The sequence below is a fragment of the Diadema antillarum genome, unplaced genomic scaffold (assembly GCF_040938485.1).
Source record: "Diadema antillarum isolate AM-2024a unplaced genomic scaffold, OU_Dant_1.0 seq00000688_RagTag, whole genome shotgun sequence".
NCBI lineage: Eukaryota > Metazoa > Echinodermata > Echinoidea > Diadematoida > Diadematidae > Diadema > Diadema antillarum.
The window spans coordinates 1,696,307-1,718,427 of NW_027271593.1; the positions used below are offsets into that span (position 1 = coordinate 1,696,307).

General features: G+C 38.1%; 1 protein-coding gene across 1 annotated transcript; it reads right to left on the minus strand.

Annotated features, from left to right (window-relative positions):
* Positions 1-1,633: 1,633 nt before the first annotated feature.
* Positions 1,634-21,531, minus strand: LOC139737309 (mRNA export factor GLE1-like). The gene is made up of 16 exons (XM_071647982.1): positions 21,372-21,531; positions 17,811-17,983; positions 17,066-17,162; positions 14,335-14,544; positions 12,989-13,056; positions 11,219-11,388; positions 9,011-9,124; positions 8,037-8,162; positions 7,039-7,157; positions 6,547-6,756; positions 5,581-5,771; positions 4,883-5,006; positions 4,219-4,323; positions 3,465-3,547; positions 2,785-2,848; positions 1,634-2,030 (listed from the first exon to the last, which is right to left on the minus strand). Exons 1-16 carry the CDS (start codon positions 21,459-21,461, stop codon positions 1,962-1,964), a joined length of 2,013 nt encoding a protein of 670 aa, XP_071504083.1. The 5' UTR covers positions 21,462-21,531; the 3' UTR covers positions 1,634-1,961.
* Between the last annotated feature and the right edge of the window lie 590 nt (positions 21,532-22,121).

Genomic DNA, 22,121 nt, shown 5'->3' on the forward strand with positions numbered 1-22,121 from the left:
AAATGTACAAACATGAATGTGACTGTGTTACATTCAAAGTTTATGGGTTCATGTATTAAAAGAACTTCAAGTCCCCACTGTAGCAGTTATGGAAGATCTTATACATGTAATGAAATACAGTGTACCCAGTAGGTAAAATGACATACTACAGTGTAATAACAAGTACTCCTAACATACATGGACAATGTACATCATCCCCTCTCTTTCTCTTTCTTCTTCATATCATAAAGTATTCACACCAGATCTGATCAGACGCCAAGTACTCTAGACCCACTGTAACAAAATACAACCTGACAAAGAATTTACATGTACCTACAAAGTCTGTTAAACTCCTGCAACATATGTGTGTATTGGATACAGTTGACTCCCATTAGAACGAAGTCCTTGGGACCGGCAATTTTCTTTCATTATATCAAAATGTCATTATAACCGAACAAAGAAACAATAAAAAATATAAAACAGATAATGTTGGGGCCTAAATTTTTACTTTGTTGTAAATGGAATTTCATTATAACTGTGTTCGATATAACAGGAGTGCACTGTATCATAGTCTACTTCCAATAAACATTGTAGGCTATAGTGACTGCTTCAAGAAGAAGCCAGAGTTTGGACTGGTCATTGTAGGTGTATTTACTGTCTGCAAAAAATTCCGGATCTGCTGATCACACAATGCCAGCTAATCTGCCCAATGTTTAATCAGCTCCAGATCTTCTATTTTTTGACAAAGTTCTCCAATTTACCAACTTTCATTTAACACCTGTTGCAATACATCTATATCTAACATTAAATTCAATAGTACATTGTAAAATCCAGCAGAATGTGTTTTACATACTGTACGAGCTGAAATTTTCGCATACAGATATTTTCGCGAATTGCTACTTGGAGGACATTTTCGCGTGTTGTTAATTTCGCGGTTGCGAGGGTCTAACTGAACTTACTTATTCGCGAGTTATTTTTGCATGTTGTTATTTTCGCAGTTCAAAGGGGATTCGCGAAATCCGCGAAAATAAAACCACCGCAAAATTTTCAGCTCGTACAGTACTCAATAATGATGATTAGCTCATCTGTAGTGACTAAACATGTATGGCTGTCTCGATCTGTACTATTTCTCTCAAGTTGGCTGTACAGAGCTGACAGTTTTGACTGTATTCAGGCTCATGAGATGCACCTGTCACTATGTGTTTATTAAAGTGTAATATACAATGTACATTAAATGTGCAGTGGACTCCCATTATAACAAAGTCCTCAGGACCGGAAGTTTTCATTGTTACACTGTACGTTGAAATTTCATTATAACTGAAGAAATGAACAATAAATAACATAGAGCAGGTAATGTTGCGGCCTCAATTTTAACTATGTTGTAACTGGAATTTCGTTATGACTGTGTTCATTATAACGGGATTGCACTGAATTATAACAGACAATAAATGTAGCAGAACAAACAGAAACGTAAAAATACATTGTACTCCCAGTATCACTTTCTGGCAGACACATCAAACAGTTATGTGAGGGTCATCACTGTAAACAGAAGAGAGTATTTAACTTCTCAAGAACAAGCCTGAGATCTAGGGGAGTGAGACCGAGTGTCATATTTCAGCTTGACTCGGTGCCATGACTATATTATGCACGGTTATCTACACTGTATTGTGGACAGGAGTTATGTCTGTACCATGGTCATTCTTCCTGCTGTTGATAAAACTGATGAAGACTCTTTATAGAGGAGCTTAATTATGTTCAAGTTCCTTCAGTACTAATTCCTGAGCACATGATTTAACTTAACCTGTACAGAGCATTATATTTCTTGATTTACTACAAAGGATATCTACATCTATTAAAATCACAGTGTATTTCTCACACATTTCCACAGGACATCAAAGCAAAATAAATGTCCAATACACTGTTGAAGACATGGTTCACAAAATGTGCAGTGAGTAGGCATAGCCATTCAGAGTAAATTGTGATCAACTCCTCCAGAAATCTGCTGTAAGAAAACCCTTTGGCGGAGGAACTCGCTGTGTGCGCAGACAGTCCTGTGTGTTGGAAAAGTAGAAGGAATAAGGAGGGTTAGACTTGGTAACACATGTCGTATCTACTGTACACGCTCTAACACAAAACATTTCAGTTTGGATTAATATGACAGATATCCAACTGCAGTGCTGTGGGTGATTTGGACTCAAACAACCAAAGCTGTTTGTGACTGAAAAGGCAAAGCTCCACACTCTATGTGCTGTTCATTTGAATATGCAATTCTAAAGGGCAGTCGGTACATTCAACAAGACAGAATTTGTGCAGAATATGTTCTTGCAATAATAGAGTAATCATCAACTGACAGGCACTCTTCAGGTCAATTATGAAGTCACAATATTCAGAAACAAAGTGGCATTTTGGAGAAAAGTGTTTGTTCATCTAATACATCATCAGGCAGCTAACTGTCTTGGTTGATGTGTCTCGTAATGTTTACAAAACTTGACATAAATGTGTGTATTCTGCAATCCTCCTACTTAAAACATACAGTCTTGCAAACCCTTTCATGTGAAAATAGCCCTTATTAGAAATTCTTTTTCAAAAGAAAATCTGAGAAAAGAGACATTTTCTATCATTCCTAGAATTAATCTGAAGATTTAGACGATATTGGACACTGCTAGTCTGATCTCAAATCTCTACATCACATGGAAAAGCTACATCACTCTAAAAAAAAACAACAACAACAAAATATACATATATATATATTCTTATCTTGTTTGGCATTTTTAAAGAAAAATTTTGGAGACAAAATCAACACACCTCTAGAAATCCTTGTAGTCTTGTTACAGGACCACCGGAACCTTGTGGTGTGACAGCTTGTATTCTGAGAAAGAAAAAACAAGAAGCACAGATGTACAAACAGTCATGATAATCTAAGGCAATCACAAAAGAGTGCACAAAAACGCACTTATGCCTTGATGTTTTTTTTTTATCTTTTTTATTCTACACATTCAATTCAGAAGATAGAAAAGAACAAAAAGCATTTGACTGTTATTCTACAATCACAAGGTGAGCTGTACACTTCTAAAAAAAAAGAGTCAATTCAAGTTGAGACTGAATTGCCAAACTTGTCAACACCACTGCACAAAATATATGTTTGAAGATTTTAATCACTGTTTGTTTTCGGCCAGTTTTTCCTTGCACTATCTGCAGAGAAAAGACAACTACATGTACATCAGCCCTGGTGAAAAATTGATCAAAAAACATAACAAAAACAAAAACAAAACAAAATGTGTGACATTTCAATAGAAAATCATACTTGGTGCTATTCCTATCTAATGAGCTCCAAGTGCCATATCTAGTGTGTATTCTCTTATTTAATTATTTTCTTTTTAATAACAAGCAACCATGTGTTACTTACACAGTAGGTACCAAGAGCTGAAGATATTGTATTCTCTGGTTTGTTTAAGAAAATGACCAAATGATTCTGTGTATTTTACCTTGGAAAGTAATGTCTGTACAGGGTCTGTAAAAGTTTGAAGAACTGTTTCCCATAGGTATCTGCCATTGCATGGCTACATACCTACAAGAAAGAGAATCAAAAGGAAACAATGCAGAAAAATTATAATTGTTCTCTAACTTTTCACACGACTCAATAACACTGCACAAACATCCATATTGTGCTTATCTATACTTTATATAATTGAGACAGAATAATGACTGTTAATTTGCCAATTTATCCTTAATTTCACCAAATAAACAAGATGCCATTAAAATATCTGTGGCTGACAGATGAGATATTCTCCACAATACAGATGACCTCAACTAATTAATACACCCACACACACACACACACACATAAAAAGCTAGCATTTCAATTTCTTGGCTCTCGCAAAATTCACAAAATTAAAATGCACGTACACATTTATGGTTTTACAGTCATAGCAAGTACCATTACATGTCAAATGTTTTTCAGCAACAAAAAGCATATAACATACTATCCCCCATTTGCAAAATTTCTTATGTTGTAAGTCTTTGATCAAAATATATTTCACAGTTCTGTTTCTTCCTCATAATCAAGTCATTAAGAACAAATTTGTTGTTTAGCAGTAAAACTTTGGGCCAAGTGAAAATCAACTGTACTGGGGGATACATGTGAGATTACCACTATTGGCTCTCTGCATTGTTTTCACAAACACTGGGGCAGTACTGGACTATTGGAGAAGGGTAGAAAATATGGATGCCATGGCTAACCTCAAGGAAATCAAAGAGTGTTGTGGCTGTGATATCAGGCTGAGGGTCAAGGTTCATGACCCTTGAGAGAAACATCCAACCTCTGTCCAGCCCGTGAGGGTGTGCCTGTATAACGAGACAAACGATCCATTTTAGAACCCTTGTACAGCAAGATACATTAATATCACACTTTTGCCTTTTCTACATTTGACTATACAAAGCAAAATCACTTAATCTACAGGTCTGCATGATCTTAAAATCCACTTGAAACTTTGGTTTTATCATTAACAGCCACTCAAGATGCAGTTGCAGTGTGCAACACATCCACTTTAACACAACTAGGTACACAATAAACTTGTCTGTATGCTGACCTTAATTCTTTTATTTTTAGCATTTGTCACACCATTATCACTCTATCATTTCATAAGAACCACTGAACATTTCAACTTGTATATCATTCTACTTCAGCAATGACAATAGCACTGTTCTAAGATACAATATGTATCTACCAGACTACAACCCAAAATGTATGAATTAAGAGCGACATGCTAGCATCTGTTGGCTTCAGAAAAGAGAAAGAATACAACAGAAATCCCAATGCCTTTTCTGTTAACTTACAATGTTTAATGACAGTGAGCACATTCCCTGTCATTTGTATGCCATAGCCCCTACTCTTCTAATTTACCTTTCCTCGTACAGGGGGTGAGACAATCACAGCAGCAAACAGTCTTGTGTAGCCAGACATTCGCTTCAGATATTTATCTTGCTTCTCAATTTGACCATCGCTGTCATATGTATAGCCAAGACATCTGGGCATATCAGAAGAAAAAAGAGAAATACAATGTACGCGTCTTGAAGTTGTGGTAATATACTCAAGACACAAGGCAGCTTTGAAAACAAAAACAGACACACATTTATATGCACAAAGTTTACAAATAATAAGCTTGTGCTCATTCAATATAGTGCCTTTCCTCCCTTCAAGATCCCACGATTTTTACTTAGCAAAATTTATTTGTACCTTGCATTTTGCCATCATGTGAATGCTGACTTTGTTAAAGAGCAGAATGTCATACTTTTGTCAAAAAAGGATACACAACTGCCACCAATGTGTGGTGATTCTTGGTGCTAGTGAATAAAGGTCACTCGATAGACGGCCATTATCTCTACAACATTTTATGAACTATCCGCAATATGCAACACGTTTGGATTTTCAGCACTTCAAAGGACATGTGAGTGCATAATATACATTTTTGTTCTGATGTTGCCTTCTAGCATTCTTGTATTCCTCTCCAAGAATTATCCAACCACCAGCATGGCAATACCTCTAAAGCTAGCAGGCTGTCTGATGATTTATCGGGCCATAAGATGAGATGTCAGACTTACTTGTAGTAATCTTCCAGACTCTGCTCTTCCTTCTTGGGGATGTGGTAGGGAAGAAGGAAAGGACATCGCTGGTAGAAGTGATAGAGGACAAGATCTCCAAAGTCTGGAATCTCCTGCCACAAGGCCAGAATGATGGCAGCGAAGGGAAAGGCAAACTCATGGTTGGAAGAGATCTGTTCATCTCCTTGTTTCTAGACATGGGAGAGAGGAAAGAATGTATGCAACTATCAGGAAAGGAAGAATTGAAAACAGCAGTGACAGTTGTTGTTTTTCACAAAGCTATCATTATAATACATTCTCTTGAAAGAGGGATTCTCCTATATAGACAGTTCAAAACATTTCCAGTCACAGCACATTTAAAGGGAGCTCAACATCTATTAGAAGATGCTCTGTATTGTATGCCGTAAGTGACACTACAAGACTACTGTAAACATGGAAATTTTCGCGGTACATTAATTTTCGCGGATTTCGCGCTACGTTCGGCTATCGCGAATTCAAAAACGCGCGAATATATCTTCGCAATTTTCTATGCACAGTGGCCTGGTGCGCTTCGTCGATGATACTGCTACGTAGTACAGACATGTTTAAGCATATAGCAGTATCATCGCACGCACCGAGCCCACGGCCGATTGGTGTGCTACATCCCCGCGACTACAGTACTAGTCCTACAGAACATTTATCGAGTACGTCGAGCGCTTGTACTTGCACTCGCACCGCTCGCTACGTCGCTTATCGTACGCTGGCATCGCTGGATGAAAACAGCGACTGTGTATTAACCCGCTACCGAGCGCGAATTTAAGAACCCGCGAATATGTTTTCGAGCCGCTCAGCGCGAAAAATTAATCGCGCGAAAATATTGACGTCTACAGTAAGCCAGCAGACCATCTGCTATTCCACTGTAATTTATAGGAGAAAGAATTTAATGTGTCAAGCAACAATGGGTACAGAGACTCTGAGGTGTCATACCACAAGTTTTTTAGCAGCAAGATCCTTGCAGTATGTGATGCCAGCAGGCTTAGTGGCCAAGACTCGCCGTGTGCCCATCTCAACCTCTCTCCCTGACAGCAGGGCCCGTAGTTTGCCCAACTTGTCCAAGAGATGACTGGCTGACTGGACAGACACTGCATTGATTGGTGTGTTCACTGCCTTCTGAAGGTCAAAGCGATACTTCTTTAACTACAAGAGTGAAAAGCAGACAAAGAAAAGATGTTTACAGAACAAATTGTGAAAAAGCTGTGTTCAATCACTGACCATAATTAATAACAGAGACAGCATCGAAAAGTGACTCAATGAGATAATGTAGTCAAATACATTGGTTATGTAACAATCAGTATCAAATTCTGGAAGCATATACTGTGCTATACTCGTAAATATCAAAAGGCTAATGATTCCAGCCATTAACACACGTACATACATACATTGAAGACATACAAATGTCTGTCACCATTTTCTGCTTACATCTTTGTCTGTGGTACTGGTGAGACCCTTGAAGACTTCCTCCAGTGCTTTATGCCTTTCATCCAGACTGGTGTACTCTGTTAGTGCCTCAGGACTAACACTTGATGCCAGAGAAACGCCTAAGTAAATAATGTGACACTCTTTTAGTCAATATAGAATCTGCAAAGTGATTTGATTTACAGGTATAATCGACACTTACAATCAAAACTTAAGACTTCCACAAATGATTAGATAAACAATAAGCCATAGACATCCATCCATTTGTTTGCTAGAACCAGGGAATATCATTGGTTAGACATTAAATGAATGTCATTTATTATGTCTCTCCACTCTCTGATGATGTTCAAAGTGGGTTCCTGGTCTGTGTTTCAATGATGAAAACAAAGCGATTGTACAGTATTTCCATTGGTATTCACTATTGCTATGACATGTATAAATTTGCTTGCCCTTCAACAGACTCTTACAGAATACTGTACACACAAATTGTCTTTTTCTTTTAATTACATTTTAAAACTATAATTTGCCAATTTGTCCCACTCCCCTATAGTTGATTTTGGTATGTCTGGGTCCCTTTCTTTTGGATATTCTTTCCCTTGTCCTTATCCATTGCAAATCTGTTTTGTTTTGTTTTTTTAATGTGATTCGCAATCTATGATATAATGATGTACAACTTCAACATTGTAAATTTGTTAATGGGATCAGCCTTGAAAGGTCAATGGCCTACTGCTGATTTCCACCACTATAACCCAAACTGTTATGTCAATCTTCAACACACACTTTTTTTAATTATAGCTATGTACTTACCTGAAATAATTTTGGTTAGTATATATTTTGATTGATCGTCTCTCTGTATGTTTTTTAATTGACTTTGTGGAAATAAACTTGAATTGCATTGAAAACCAAGGATTGAAGGAGAAAACCGTCAGAGGCAAATGTTTTGCTGCCAAGGAAGACAAACTTTGCTGAATGCAATGCATACTTACCCCTGGCTTCATTACTTGTGGTTGCCTGGTTAGAAGCCTGACTCTCTTCCACTTTCTTGGCCTTTTCCTTCTCAGCCTGCTCTTTCTCCTTCTCCTTCTCTTTACGAGTGACTTCCTCTTGGAAATTTCTCTCTGCTTCAGCTGATAGGTAAGGGAGATACTATTGATGTTATAACACACATTGTATATGATCTCTCTTTCTATCTTTCTATCTATTCATCTGTCTTTCCATCTTTTATCTATCTATTTATCTTCTATATATATATCCATCTTTTCATCTTTCTATTTGGTATCTATTTTTATTCATTCATCCATCTTCTATCAATGTATCTATCAACTCGACAATCAATTAGAGTGACCTTTAAACCACTTTTATCAAAATCATAACACAATGTCTTTTTAAAAGACATGGATTCAAAGTGATCACATCTCTTCCTCTTTCTCCTTTCTTCTTTTTTTTTTTTTCATTCATATCCATTAATGTGATATCTAAATCTTTTCTGTATGTCCTACAGTGTATTAACATTGTATCTGTGACATCTGGGTCCTATTTCATTTAAGATGATAGGATAGCAACTCTTGCTAGAAAATGATAACAATTTCTTGAAGCTATACTTTATACACTGATATTATTTCGCGAGTTGTTTATTTTCGCAAATTTTGCAAGTCAGCTGCGATTCACAAAATTAAAAACACTTGAAAATATTGACTCTAATGCCAATATGAATGTAGCGTACGGGGTAAACATTTCTCCGTTCAGCACAGGACTCCACAATCACGAATTTAACCACTCGCAAAATTGTCGGGAAGTCCCAATTCGCGAAAATTTAGACTCGTGAAATATATGCCTATAAAGTATACAGTAGCCAATCAGGAAACAGGATCCTTGTTAATTCAAACTGACTCTTGCCACTTCAGCAAGATTTGCTATCGAGTCAGTTTTTGTGAAATTAGATTATGATGTACACTATGAGACACTAAGCACTAACCAACAGCCTTGATGGCCTCTTCTTGTTTCTGTCTCAAACTTTCCAATACTTCCTGCATGGTCTTTCCCAAGTCTCTACTCATCTCAGACTGTCCAGCTTCCTCCACAAGGCTCCCTACAGGAAAATCAAATACAGAAACATCAATACATCAACAAGCTAGGATCATATCAATAGACTGTGTGTAATTACTGACCTGCAGTATCACTTTGGTGAAGCATACATGTAGCATTCTCAGCCAGGTTGCAAGGTTTATACAAGTCATGTGATTTTCAATACATGTGCACTTCCTGTAATCATGTTGTTTTATTTTTGAAAAGGTATGAAAGATATATTAGAACCACGAAATACAGTATACACCGAATATTTTGCATGGTTTTTATTTTTGCGAATTTTGTGAGTCAGGTGCTATTCGCGAAATTAAAAACACATGAAAATATTGACTCTGATCCCGATGTGGATGTGACGTACGCGTGTACATTTCTCCGTTCAGTACAGTACTCCACTATCGCGAATTTAACCACTCCCGAAATCGTCGGGAATTCCCGATTCGGGAAAATTTAGACTCACGAAGTATATGGCATATACAATATACAGCAATTTTATAGATTTGTTTCCACTAACACCTGACCTGCTCTTCATTAGATTCATATTTAGAAACACATGTAATAACATGGTCGCTAACGAGGTTCTGCTATTCCTTAACCTCAATTTATTACTCCTTAGATGGATAAGATTTCAGTACAGCCGTCAGGCACTCTCAGCTGTTTATGGAAGATCTTGCATTCAAATCATTTATTGTCAAAGGGTACAAATGGGAAATTTGGTACAGGTAGGTGCATCTGATTTAGAGTGCAAAGTCATTCTGTAAAATCTGTCATTTGGAACTTTTCTACTAATCCTGTGAGAGCTATTTATCAAAATGTTTATTTATTTATTTATTTATTTATATGTTTTATTTTCACAGGGTGGCTCCGTCAGTGGGTTAAACACTGTTGTTCTTGGAGGCCCTGCATGAACACATACATACGAATAAACACAAAAATGTATGATAATCATACAATACCAACAACAAAATCATATTTGCAGTATCAAATCTGTATATATCTTAAAGGGCAAGTTCACCTTCATAAACATAAGGATTGAGAGAATGCAGCAATATTAGTAGAACACATCAGTGAAAGTTTGAGGAAAATTGGACAATCGACGGAAAAGTTATGAATTTTTAAAAATTTTGTGTTGGAACCGCTGGATGAGGAGACTACTACAGCTTGTGAGTCATATGCGTACAACAGTATAAAGAAAATGTAAAGAAAATTCAACATATTTTCACTTTTTTCGCATAATAAAAGAGCACTTGACTTGCCTCTTTCTAAAGGCAGGGGGAATAATATTACCCATAACATTTGTCGGTAACGAGTCAGGGGAATGTGTACTTTTTTCAAAAGATGAAATTTTGTGAAATTCTCTTTATATTTTCCTTACATTGTTGTACGCATGTGACATCTAAAGTTATTCACACACTGCAGTAGTCTTCTCATCCAGCGGTTACTGCACAAAAACTTCAAAAATTCATAACTTTTGAACGGATTGTCCGATTTTCGTCAAACTTTCAATGATGTGTTCTACTAATATTGCTACATTCTCTCAATCCTTATGTTAATGAAGGTGAACTTGTCCTTTAATATACTGTATACTGATATATATCAAACTCAAAATTTAACAAATATTATGCAACACATTACATCCTCATATCCTTAAATTTCCCCTACCTCAGAAAGAAAAAAAAAAAAAACAGAAAAAAAAGAAATGACAATGTTTTGATCAACCATGTGACCTGCTGTGTAACAGTGGTAGCCATAGACCAGCACTTCTCAAAATCACATCATGGTTCTAATGACCATCTTCTCTTGATTTTCAGCAGACAACACGCTAAGATATTACAATGACTAAGGGAGTAAGATTAGCAAACTTTAACAATGTCTTTGTAATCCCTCAAATCATATGTACTTCTGTCTTAGTGTTAGCGGTGTATTTTAAACATGGCTTGCTTCAATAACAAGTAAAAACAAACAAACAAACAAACAAACAATTAAAAAAAAAAACACATACCCAAAATAAACAAAACTCCTGTTTGCTATGTACCAACTCAATAAAAACAAAGCCAATTACAAATCAATCTATTCATAAAAGGATGTTAGTCTTACTCACCAGCCTTGGCACTCAGTGTCTGGACACTCTTGCCAATGTTAGTAGACTCTTTTGACAGGTGTTCTTTGTGTGGGCAAGAAATCAATAACTGCATAATTCTCCGAGCTGTTTCATCCACTTGATTCTTTACAGCGGTCAGGCTGCGTAGAAAGTTTTGCCTCTCCTTCTCCCTAGAAATCAAGGTTTAATAGATACAATTTACTCCTCAATTCCTTTTTTTTTTTTGGGGGGGGGGGGGGGAGGGGTCAAACTTAAATCAAGAATATTGACAAAAATATACTAGTTGCTGTATTTTTCTGCATGTAAACTGCACTCCCAATAGGGCGAGTGGAGAAAAAGAGATATAATACAAATTCAGTGCTCAAGCACATACAATTCTCTTCATCATTATATTCCTACTTGTATACTAAGAAGAAATGCTTATGCATTCTAACTACAAAGTGTAACAGGAATAAATACAAGTAATTGGTATTATCTGACAAACCTCTCAAATATCTGCTGGTTTTGGAGACTTTTTATTGACAATGGTACTAACAAAGTCTGCAGAGGGCAGCATATCATTACTGGGCTCATTCTAGCATGTGTGCTTCATTGAACTACAGTTCACCTATATTATTCTGTAGTGTCATCATTTTCAATTGCTAGTATGAACAAGCAGCACACTGTATTGTTGTGCAATCACAATCTTGCCTGCTCAAATAGATAACAAGAACAGACCCCCACACTAAATTCCATGAGATATCATGTTCCTGCTTGTCAAATATTCTAAATGTGGGTCCAGCCTACAAAAGGATAATATAGACTCGCAGAACTAGCTGGTGAATTATACAGTCCCATCCACATGCATTCTGTGTTAGTTTAACACTAGTTATGAGAGCCATTGGAGAGTACTGGTATACCACAAAGTGGTCAAGAGCTTGCTAGAAAGTGAAATGTGACTTGCCACTCTAAGCCCTCTTAAATTCAGAACCTAACATGCCCCAGTTAACAATCTGTTCAATTCCTGTGAATAGAACATGTAATTAGCATAATCTGCTTTATATGAAGACTGTTTTTATTTCGTCTTCTTTTGTGAGCACAAGTTTGCTATTTCATCTGTATAACCACATCCCCTATTTTGAGGATCTTGCCAAAATATATCTTGCAAAATATGATTATTACATCTATAAAAAAAAATACTTTTCTTAGTTCATAATGAAATTCATACATGCTGAAATGTAAATGAATGACTTGAAAATTTATCCACAGAACATATGTGACCCGCTACAACAAAAGGATCCTAAAGTCGCTGACGGGTGAGCCAAGAAAATCGAGTTTGAAGTCAGATCACCAAAATCCATCAAAACGTTCGGGTTCTGTTTTTACATAATTTTGTAGTCTAATTTATCTTCTATCATCTGCCGAAATTTCAAAGCTAAATGATCAAAGGAAAGGCCTGAAAATAACATTTTCTGGGCCATGCTTGGCTCGCCCGTCAGCGACTTTAGGATCCTTTTGTTGTAGCAGGTCACATATTTTTAGTAAAGCAGAAGATGTGTTACTGCAAAAAGAGCAATGAAAGAGTTGTCAGGGTTTAAGAAGAGTCTTCTATCTTTTCATAATACAAGATATACCAGGAGATACCAAGCAAACATTGTGTACTACTAGTATTTCATCCAGTAATTAACAGTGTTCCCAATTGACAAAGGTTACAGAACTCTGTTTAACTTTTCCTCGTCACTGGCTATGTATGTTGAATTAATGCCTAAGTTTGATGTCAGCTTCACTTACCGTTTTTTCCTAACCATCTCATCAGCCTCTCTCTGAAGCACTGCAGCTTTCATTTTGGCATCTAGTCTCTGTCAGAAGAAGAAATACAGCAGATGGCATTTTTATGTGGTATCCCAGTAGGTACTAGGGTAGTAACTAACACAAAGAATTGTAACTCCCTGAAATACAAAGGTGCTACTCAATCTTGGTAACATTCTCTGTACACCTTTTGAAGCTATGAAGCTTTCCATGCTTTATCAAAGCATGACTTCCCATGATTGTTTGTTCATACATTTTTTTTCAAACAACAACAGAAGAACTTTAATTGTATGACTATGTACAGAATTGTGTACATCTATGCTACCGTATTGCTGGGATTATAAGCCATCAGAAAACACATCACCACATCACATTCCAACTCTACCACATACAGACAATATTTTCAACTGATTATTGTCAGTTCATAAAAATGTTTATTACCTCCGCCAAGGGAGGAGGTTATGTTTTCGTTACCGTTGGTCTGTTTGTTTGTTAGTTTGTCTGTGTGCAAAATAACTCAAAAAGTAGTTAATGGATTTGGATGAAACTTGCAGGAAAGGTTAAGAATGAAACAAGCAACAGATGATCAAATTTTGGTAGTGATCTGAGAATTTTGGGGAATTTATGAAGGATTTTTGATATTTTGGCAGGAAGGGTCAATGAACTTGGGAGCTCAGGCTGCGCGTATTTGAGGTTTGCCTGCGCGCACTAAAGTGCGTGATCTAGTCTATGCTAGGGCAAGGTCCGCCATGCAGCTGAGGGTTTATGACGTGACAAACGCTTCTATATTGGGAAATCAGCCGACTTTCAGCACACAATGCTATACGTACGTTTGGGTGGAAATCACTGATATCTCTATGGAAGAACAAGATCAGTGGTGGAAATGAACTGCATACTTGGCGGAGGTCTGCACTCTCAGAGTGCTTCTCTAGTTTAGTGATACAATACCATTAGAAGCCTATCATTACTTGCTCAAACATACAGGAATTAGAAACCTTTCTCAATTTCAACAAAAAAAAAAAGCTACATAAAATATATTGCAGCTTTGGAGCAGCAATGAATCACCAATGAAAAATGTATTCAAAATGAATTTTAAATGTTTTCCACTCTCGTTGAGCTGCTGGATTGCAATGTATCCTCTAAATGAACTGTAAAAATACCGGGAGGAGGGGGGCAGTGTAAATGAACCAATTTCATACTCTGTCACCAAACCACAACTAGATATATTACAGATCTATGACAATAAGATGTCAAAAACACACTGTCACAAAGGGCAGGGTTATACTGTAGAATGTAGTCTTCAAAGCAGTCCCTAAGACCAATCCCACCTTGAGGTGTAGTCTGTGTCTCTCCTGTTGATGTTGCAACCTCTTCTCCCTCTTTTCATCCATTTCTCGTTGAGTCTGTCTCATCATCTGAACCAGAGCTTGCTGCTTTAGCTCCCTCTGTTGGGCAAGGAGGGTCACATTCTGCTCAGCTTGTTCCTGAACCTGTCGGGAGTGCTCCTGTAGCTGCCACTGTCTCTCTCTAACACGCTCCTTGAAGATGAAACAAAGCAGTCTGCTGCTATCATATCATGCTACACTACACAAATATTTCTACTACAAACTACAACAAACTTCAGAGAATGAATGTTGCTATTGAATATTGTTCATAATATCATAGATTATTTCATTCACTGTGTGGCAATAAACTATCTTGCAGCTATGTCAGCCTACTATCGTATGTGATTCTGTCCTGTGTTTTATATACAATGTAACCTTTTATCATTTTTCCCTGAAGATATAAATTTTGATGACTTGGGAGAGAGAAAAAAAAACAGGTAATGATATCTTGGGTAGAAATAATTCTATGCTTCCCAAATTTGAAGAAAGTCACAAATTTGAACTTTAGGCAGACTCAAAAGACATATCTCTACTTTCTCATATTATTGTTGAATGTGGGATATTTATGGATAATGGGGAATGGACCCTCTCTAATTGTGTGAAGGATATAAAAAACAAACAAACAAATGTCACAAATATTAAAATCAATAAAAGCCTATCTTTACACATATGACAGAAAGCAACTGTAAATCAAAGAGAAAAGTACATCTATTCCTCCACGATTCTCAGACAGAGATGTGTGCTAAGATGTTTCCCCTTTCAAAAGCATGTAAACATGGTAAACACAAGAATTGAAGAGTTTGCATCATTTTAAGTGTTTCAAACTTTTTACAGAAATTACTCATCATAAAGAAACAAAACATTTTCAACACATGGTACATCTGGCTCATGAACAAAGCACAGGGACTTGCAGTGCAAACTACAATGTATGTCAAGGTTTGCATACAGCGTGTACCTCATGGCAAAGCTTTGTCTGACAAAACATTGGCAAAATGATGAAGGATTCACAAAAAAAAGAAAGAAAGATAGCAAGAACTGATCTCAGAATTTACTAATTGACTATTAAACAAACTGCAAGTGAGTATGTCATTCATACGTCAGCATGTCTGTCACTTCACACACTGGTCTTCCAAGATACACATTTTGCTTATAATACATTGTAGTTTGTAACAAAGAACATTTGTTTAGTAAAACAAACATCTAGATCATTGAATTTACAGAGGAACTTCACATAGGAAAGGTAGCAATGTTGCCTAGAGAGAGCGCTGATAAATCTAAATTCTGTCTGTGTAATACATCATTGGCATTTACTTTAAAACAATAAATGTACAAAATGTAAGATGGCTGAAACAAAAAGAATATAAAAAATATCCAATTCACACTCAGAAGAGAAGTTTATCTATACGAGGACTAGGAAATGATCTACTTACAGTGTAACACTATTTAACTCTTAACGTGCCAAGGTCGCTGATTGGCGACTAAGAAGAGCAAGAAAAGCATTGATCATTTAAGTTCTTGTGGTACCGTAATTTGTTACACAAAAAAACTGCCAATGATATGTACTGGTAGCTGATTAGCATAGCCATCGTTTCCACTAAAAATATGAAGATGCTTACATATGAAAATTTTGAGTAAGTACATGATTTTTCAGCTACATGTATTTTTTTCGCGTCGGGAAAATCCGCAGAGAGCGCACTCTCTGCGAGATGCGAGATGTGTATATGGATCAAAAGTCTCATTGGCAAACCACACGTGTGTATGCTATTTAATCTGCGTGTATTGTCTATGCGGTTCTACTCGCATTGTTCCGCTTGGCTGCTGTCCTGTGGGAAGCTGCTTTGATTTTGTCCCTCAAAGAGGGTCAGCTTTCGTTTGTCGGTCAAGTCTTTCATCCTTCTGTTTTGGTGAACGTCACTAATCATACCCACACTAGCATAGGAATTGCGCGCGGACAAAGGCCTACCAATTTCAATAGAGTACCCCCCCCCCCCCCCCCACACACACACACACCTGCAGTCCGCTTAGACAAAAGAAGGATTAGTAGGTTCTTCCTTCTCAAGTGGACAAAAGAGTACGAGACACTCTTCCAGGGCCCAGAACAATTACTTTAATTTGAAATACAGGATCTGGGACTAAAGGACTCAGCTTTGGGAATGAATTACTGAGGCAGAAAGAGAAATTGCTAAGACAAAATAAACTGCTAGTATCTTTGGAAACATACAATTCTAGAAGGCAATTTTGTTATCATTTGAAAGACGATATGTTGCTCTAACACTTTCTCACAGAGTCAAGGGAGCGTTCTATTGAAGAAAAAAACATGACTGACTCTTTTTTTCTTCAATACACAAAAATTTCTAATAATGTTTTTGATGTATCAATTATTTCTGCAATATTTCAGGTTCAGATAGATATTATGGCAAACTGACTGCATGACACGGAAGAACAATAATTTCTTGATATGTTGTGTGGAACTCAGCTCAAAACAGTCAATAGTTTCAGAGATGTACAGTATGGCGGTTTTAAATTTCACTGTCAGTCCAGTTTCGAAACGTTCTGCCGTTAGGTACAAACCTCTGGCACGTTAGGGGTTTTGGGCCTGGCACATTAAGAGTTAAGCTTATGCATGGGACTTATAAATCTGACTGAAAAGAGGTAAATATTGGGTAAATCTCACCTTGACAAGGTCTTCCCACTCCTGTTCACACTGAAGCAGAGCTCTGTCCACATAGCTGCTTTGGTTTGTTTGATGGTGACCAGTGCTTTCTATTGTCCTAATTGGAACAGAACCATCATCACACTGTGTGTCATCATACATGGTTTACAACCATTGTGTACTGTACTTATTCATTGTACACGGTCACGTAGATATCAAACTGGAATTAAATGGTTTGTTATTATGTCTCTAGTCTTAAATATAAGTTCCATCTTTGACAAATTTCTAAAATCATGAAGGCTCAGCAAAATATCATTATCAGTGTGCACTGGATGTACAGTATCAAACTGACTGATCCCAGTAGCATTCAAAGGACAATGGTATAAAGTCCTTTTTTCAAGGCATAATAAGAATCATAACTATGGAAATCTTATCAGTGTTCCTCTTCAAAGATCACACTGTTAAAACAACACAAGGCTTCTGGAACATATTTGGAAATTCAATCAAGAACATTCAAGACATAAATGTCTAGTTCTTAATGAGACCTGAAAACAGCTTGAGCCTTGATTTAACACATGCCCCTCTCTTACTGCCCTCTGAGTCTAAGATGACATTTTCTCAAGATTGAGAGTGATTGCATAAAGGAGGCTACTAACACAAAGTCCAAAATACACATCAAATGCCTGGCATCCTACAAATGGGTATAAAATGCTGACATTGACAAAGAGAAATGTGGCTTGGACAGGGAGGAGTGTGAGAGACTTACCCTTTGGCATAGGAGTGATCTGATGTGGCTGAGGAGTTTCTTTCTGCCCGCTCTGTGTCTGCTTGATTTGTCTCTTCATCTACATCTTGCTGTGAGAAATTCAGCCTATTGAAAGTCGCTGCCAACAAGTCCAAAGAAATTTGTGGTGGTGAAGAACAGTACTCTATCACTTCCTGTGAATAAAAATGTAAAGGAGGTTGTTGCTTGTAACATCACCTGCATTATTATAAACTTGTTTTTTAACATAGAGCACTCAGCACATGATTGAAGCATCAATCACATATCTCTCTGTCTGAATGATAATTGATGAAACTCTAATCAAATTACTCTCACAGTGTACAGTATGCATTCTTCTTCAACTAGGAATCCATTCTGCTTTCAGTGAGTTAATATCTATTATTAGCCATGCATCATAATGTGCATGTGACTGTCATCTGATGTATGCTGTCATGCAGCATACATCAGATCCTATATCATATACGTGTATTATATTACTTGCACTGAATGTAATACAATGCACCTTGTACCTCTCCTCTGTGACTGTGGTGTACAATACACATACCAAAGAGGTTTACTAGAATCTTCAAGTTTGAAGGATGCAAACTCATCAAAACTGGCAGAATATGAAGAAAGCGTGTAAAAGAACTACATGTACATAAATGTAGTCTGTAGAACCCACTTTACTTCTCATAAAGAGCAGGATGAAATTTCATTGAAGTGGTCAAACACACACACACACACACACTCACACACACACACACTGACACACATCCCACACACACAACAGTAGGAGATATTTGTAAGAATCTTCTCAAGGATTGAAGTAGATCGGCCTGCATTCTGTAAAATCCAAACTGTACTGACCATACTCACTGTCCATAGCATACAGTACAGTGTAGCCAGACATCAATAAAGCCAACATGTACCAACAAGAATGCCAAGATCATATTCATACATTATCACAGATTTATTTCTGTTGCACTCACTTTTAACATATAATTAGTATCATGATTATCACATTACTACGTGTATACATGCAAAAGCCGGCCCAGCCTGTGGTGGCCAAATTACTGTTGTCCGTTACAAATTGACAGGTTTACAACTAGACTGTACAAACACTACATGAGATAGCTGTTAAAGGTTTACTTGTTCTCTTTGTTATCAAGGATCAGGTTTTACATGCGATGCATGCGAAATATGTTCATTTCAGTTGTATGAAGAAACTCTTTCAGCCAGAGAATAGTGAATCTTGAATTAGCCTTTGTGCTGACACTGTCGAGGTAACATCAGCTAAATGCCTTCAAGTCAAAGTCTCTATGGAAAAGATGACAATGATCACTGAGGGTAAAACCCGCAGCATTCGGTCATTTAAGCTTTTCTGCAATTTTTTCAAACTAAAATAACATCATATCTACAGCAATGTATGTGAAATACATGTATATCAAATTTCTTTAATCTCAATTTTCATTTTGTTAAATATCTCATATAATTTCACAAAATCCCCAAATATGTCACCTTGAAATTTCCCTAGAATACTGTCACCGCGACCAGTATTCGGTCACACGATATGCGCGTTCAAATTCATTGCGTGTTCAAGGCAGGTGAAAAATGCGCCGGGCACCCTGCACTACCTTGTTGGCGCAAAATTGCATCAGCGACATTGCGGCGCCCGTTGGTGACCGAACACTGGGGATCAGCACTTTCATTAAACCCTTGTACATTGAGACACTGTATCGGCACGTACGGAAATGTTGTTTTTCTTTTGCGCTTTTGAGGATATCATCACACTCCAAGCTTGCGATAAGCAAAAAATCCCGCAAGAGAACGGCATATTTCTCGATTTTTAGCGCTTTTTCGGCGGCCCGTACGCTTAAAACTGGGCTTAATTCGCACGCGCTTTTGGAAAGTCGCGCCGATTCTGCACTTTTGATGGTGAAATTTGGGATTTTTGATGGATTTTTGAAGGGGGCTAAGCTAAGGGAGTTTCCTGTTGTGAATTATGAATATGAGTGTACGTGTGCAGGTATGTGAATTGATGTGATTTGCGTGTGTTGTGACAGTAGAACTTACTAGCTGGTAGTGGTGCAGTGAAAAGTGAACGAATACAGGTACCGGTGATCGAATACTACTGGTACTCTTACCCAGACTCAATTTGACTGGCATTATGCTGGGGCCGTGCGTGCCGCCGTGCAGGCAACTTGAACAGAAACAGAATCAGTTGCAGATATTACAACCAGAATTTAAAATAGATTGTACCGGGTATATAGAATTAATAAATTTATTTCTTTTAACACTCTTAGATCTCATCCAGATTCCACAAATTTACCATTCCGTGGACACAGCACATTGACTCCCGACCGATCATATTCATAGGTAAATTCAGGAAATGCTATAGACTATAGGAGTAGGCTAAATATACTTATCATCGTTCGTTTTAAAGACAGCCGATCGCCATCCCTAATCAGTCCGGGAAACCCGCTCATGAGGACTGCCCCGCCTCATGAGGACCGCCCCCACGCCTCATGAGGCCCGGGGGGGAATGCCTCATGAGGCCCCCTATTCACTTCTATTCATCTCACATCTGACGTATAAATTGTCGCAACTTTGCACGGTGATTTTTTTGTTACACACACAGTGGACATGTGTGTCTAACAACAAATCACCGTGCAAAGTTGCGACAATTTGTACGTCAGATGTGAGATGAATAGAAGTGAATAGGGGGCCTCATGAGGCCTTCCCCCCCCCCCCCCCCAGGTCTCATGAGGCGTGGGGGCGGTCCTCATGAGGCGGGGCAGTCCTCGTACGCGGGAGCGGTCCTCATGAGCGGGTTTCCCGGACTGTAATGGTACGTAAACTCCGAACGACCGAAGTTTGTGCATGCAATTGCGCAATGCCAGACTCGGTGCTATATCCATAAACGTGTGGGACAATGCTGCCACTGCACTGAGACACGTGTGCGTGTGTGTGTGTGCGTGTGTGTGTACGCATCATACACAAACATTGTCACCGCGAGCTGCGGTGATTGGAGGAGAGAGGCCAGAAGACGTGTGTGTGTGTGTGTGTGTATACGCATCATACACAAATATTGTCACCATGAGCTGCGGTGATTGGAGGAGAGAGAGGCCAGAAGCCGCGTGGCTCTTTTGGCCTCTCTTCATGCGCATGCGCACTGAGAGTGTGCGTCCATTCGGAAGCCTCCCGTGGCTCGCTCGGACAGCCATTTTGGGTTAGGAGATTAGCACAGAGAGCTCTCTTGTACGTAGCCCACAGAACTCTAGCGTTTTGTTCGCTGACCCATTGAGCCAGCGCTATTCTCATTCGGGGTCACTACATTTGATACAGAATGGGGGAGGCAGCGTGTTGCGTTCGTCTCCGTGCCGCACAAACCACTCGCCACGACTGAGTGCCTTTAATAAACTTACAGACTTTGCAGACGGTCGATGACAATATGGCAATTGTGCACAATATTTTGTTGTAGTCACACCGAACTCTAGCTATGGGACTGAAGCAAACAACTTTAACAAGTTAGCACAGAGGATTATCTTATGATTGGCCCCTCACCTCAATACGACCATCCTCCAGCCAGTGTTTGTCATAAATGAGGCCTCCTTTCTTCGTCAATCGAAGAGCATCTAAGGTTGGAGAACTCATGGTTGAAAACTAAAGGATAAACTTAAAATATTGGCGTTTGTCAGTGCTCGAACTCTGCGCTAGCGCTGGTGGCGTGCGCGACGTGTGTTATCCTCTCTTTGATAATGACGTAGAGGGCTCTCTAACTTTTTACTTCGATGTCATATCTGGGCCCTGGCCTGTCTTATAAAACTTGTGATAGAAATAATGATACCTCAATAAAGCGCAAAACCTATAGACATATGAGTATATGAATATAAGAACGACCCAAGTCCAATTTCAAAGCTTCTGGTGTGCTTAATAATAACGAACAATTAAATGAAAAGATGTGTTTTGAGTCGTGATTTAAAGACTGCTACAGTTGGGGATTTCCGGACTTCTAATGGTAAATCATTCCAGAGTTTGGGAGCTGCACAGGCAAATGCTCTGTCTCCCAAAGTTACTTTTGTTTTACGTGTTGGAACCTGTAAAAGAAGAGTGTCCTTAGAACTGCGCAAATTATGAGTATGTCGATGATATTCAAACACTAATAATTCGGATATGTAACTGGGGGCTTAACCGATAAGTGACTTTTAAATACACAATCAACAAAATCTTAAACAATATTCGTTTACGAATCGAAGCCAGTGTAAATCTTTCAGAAGAGGAGTAATCCTTGAAAGCCTAGGTTTGTTACAAATA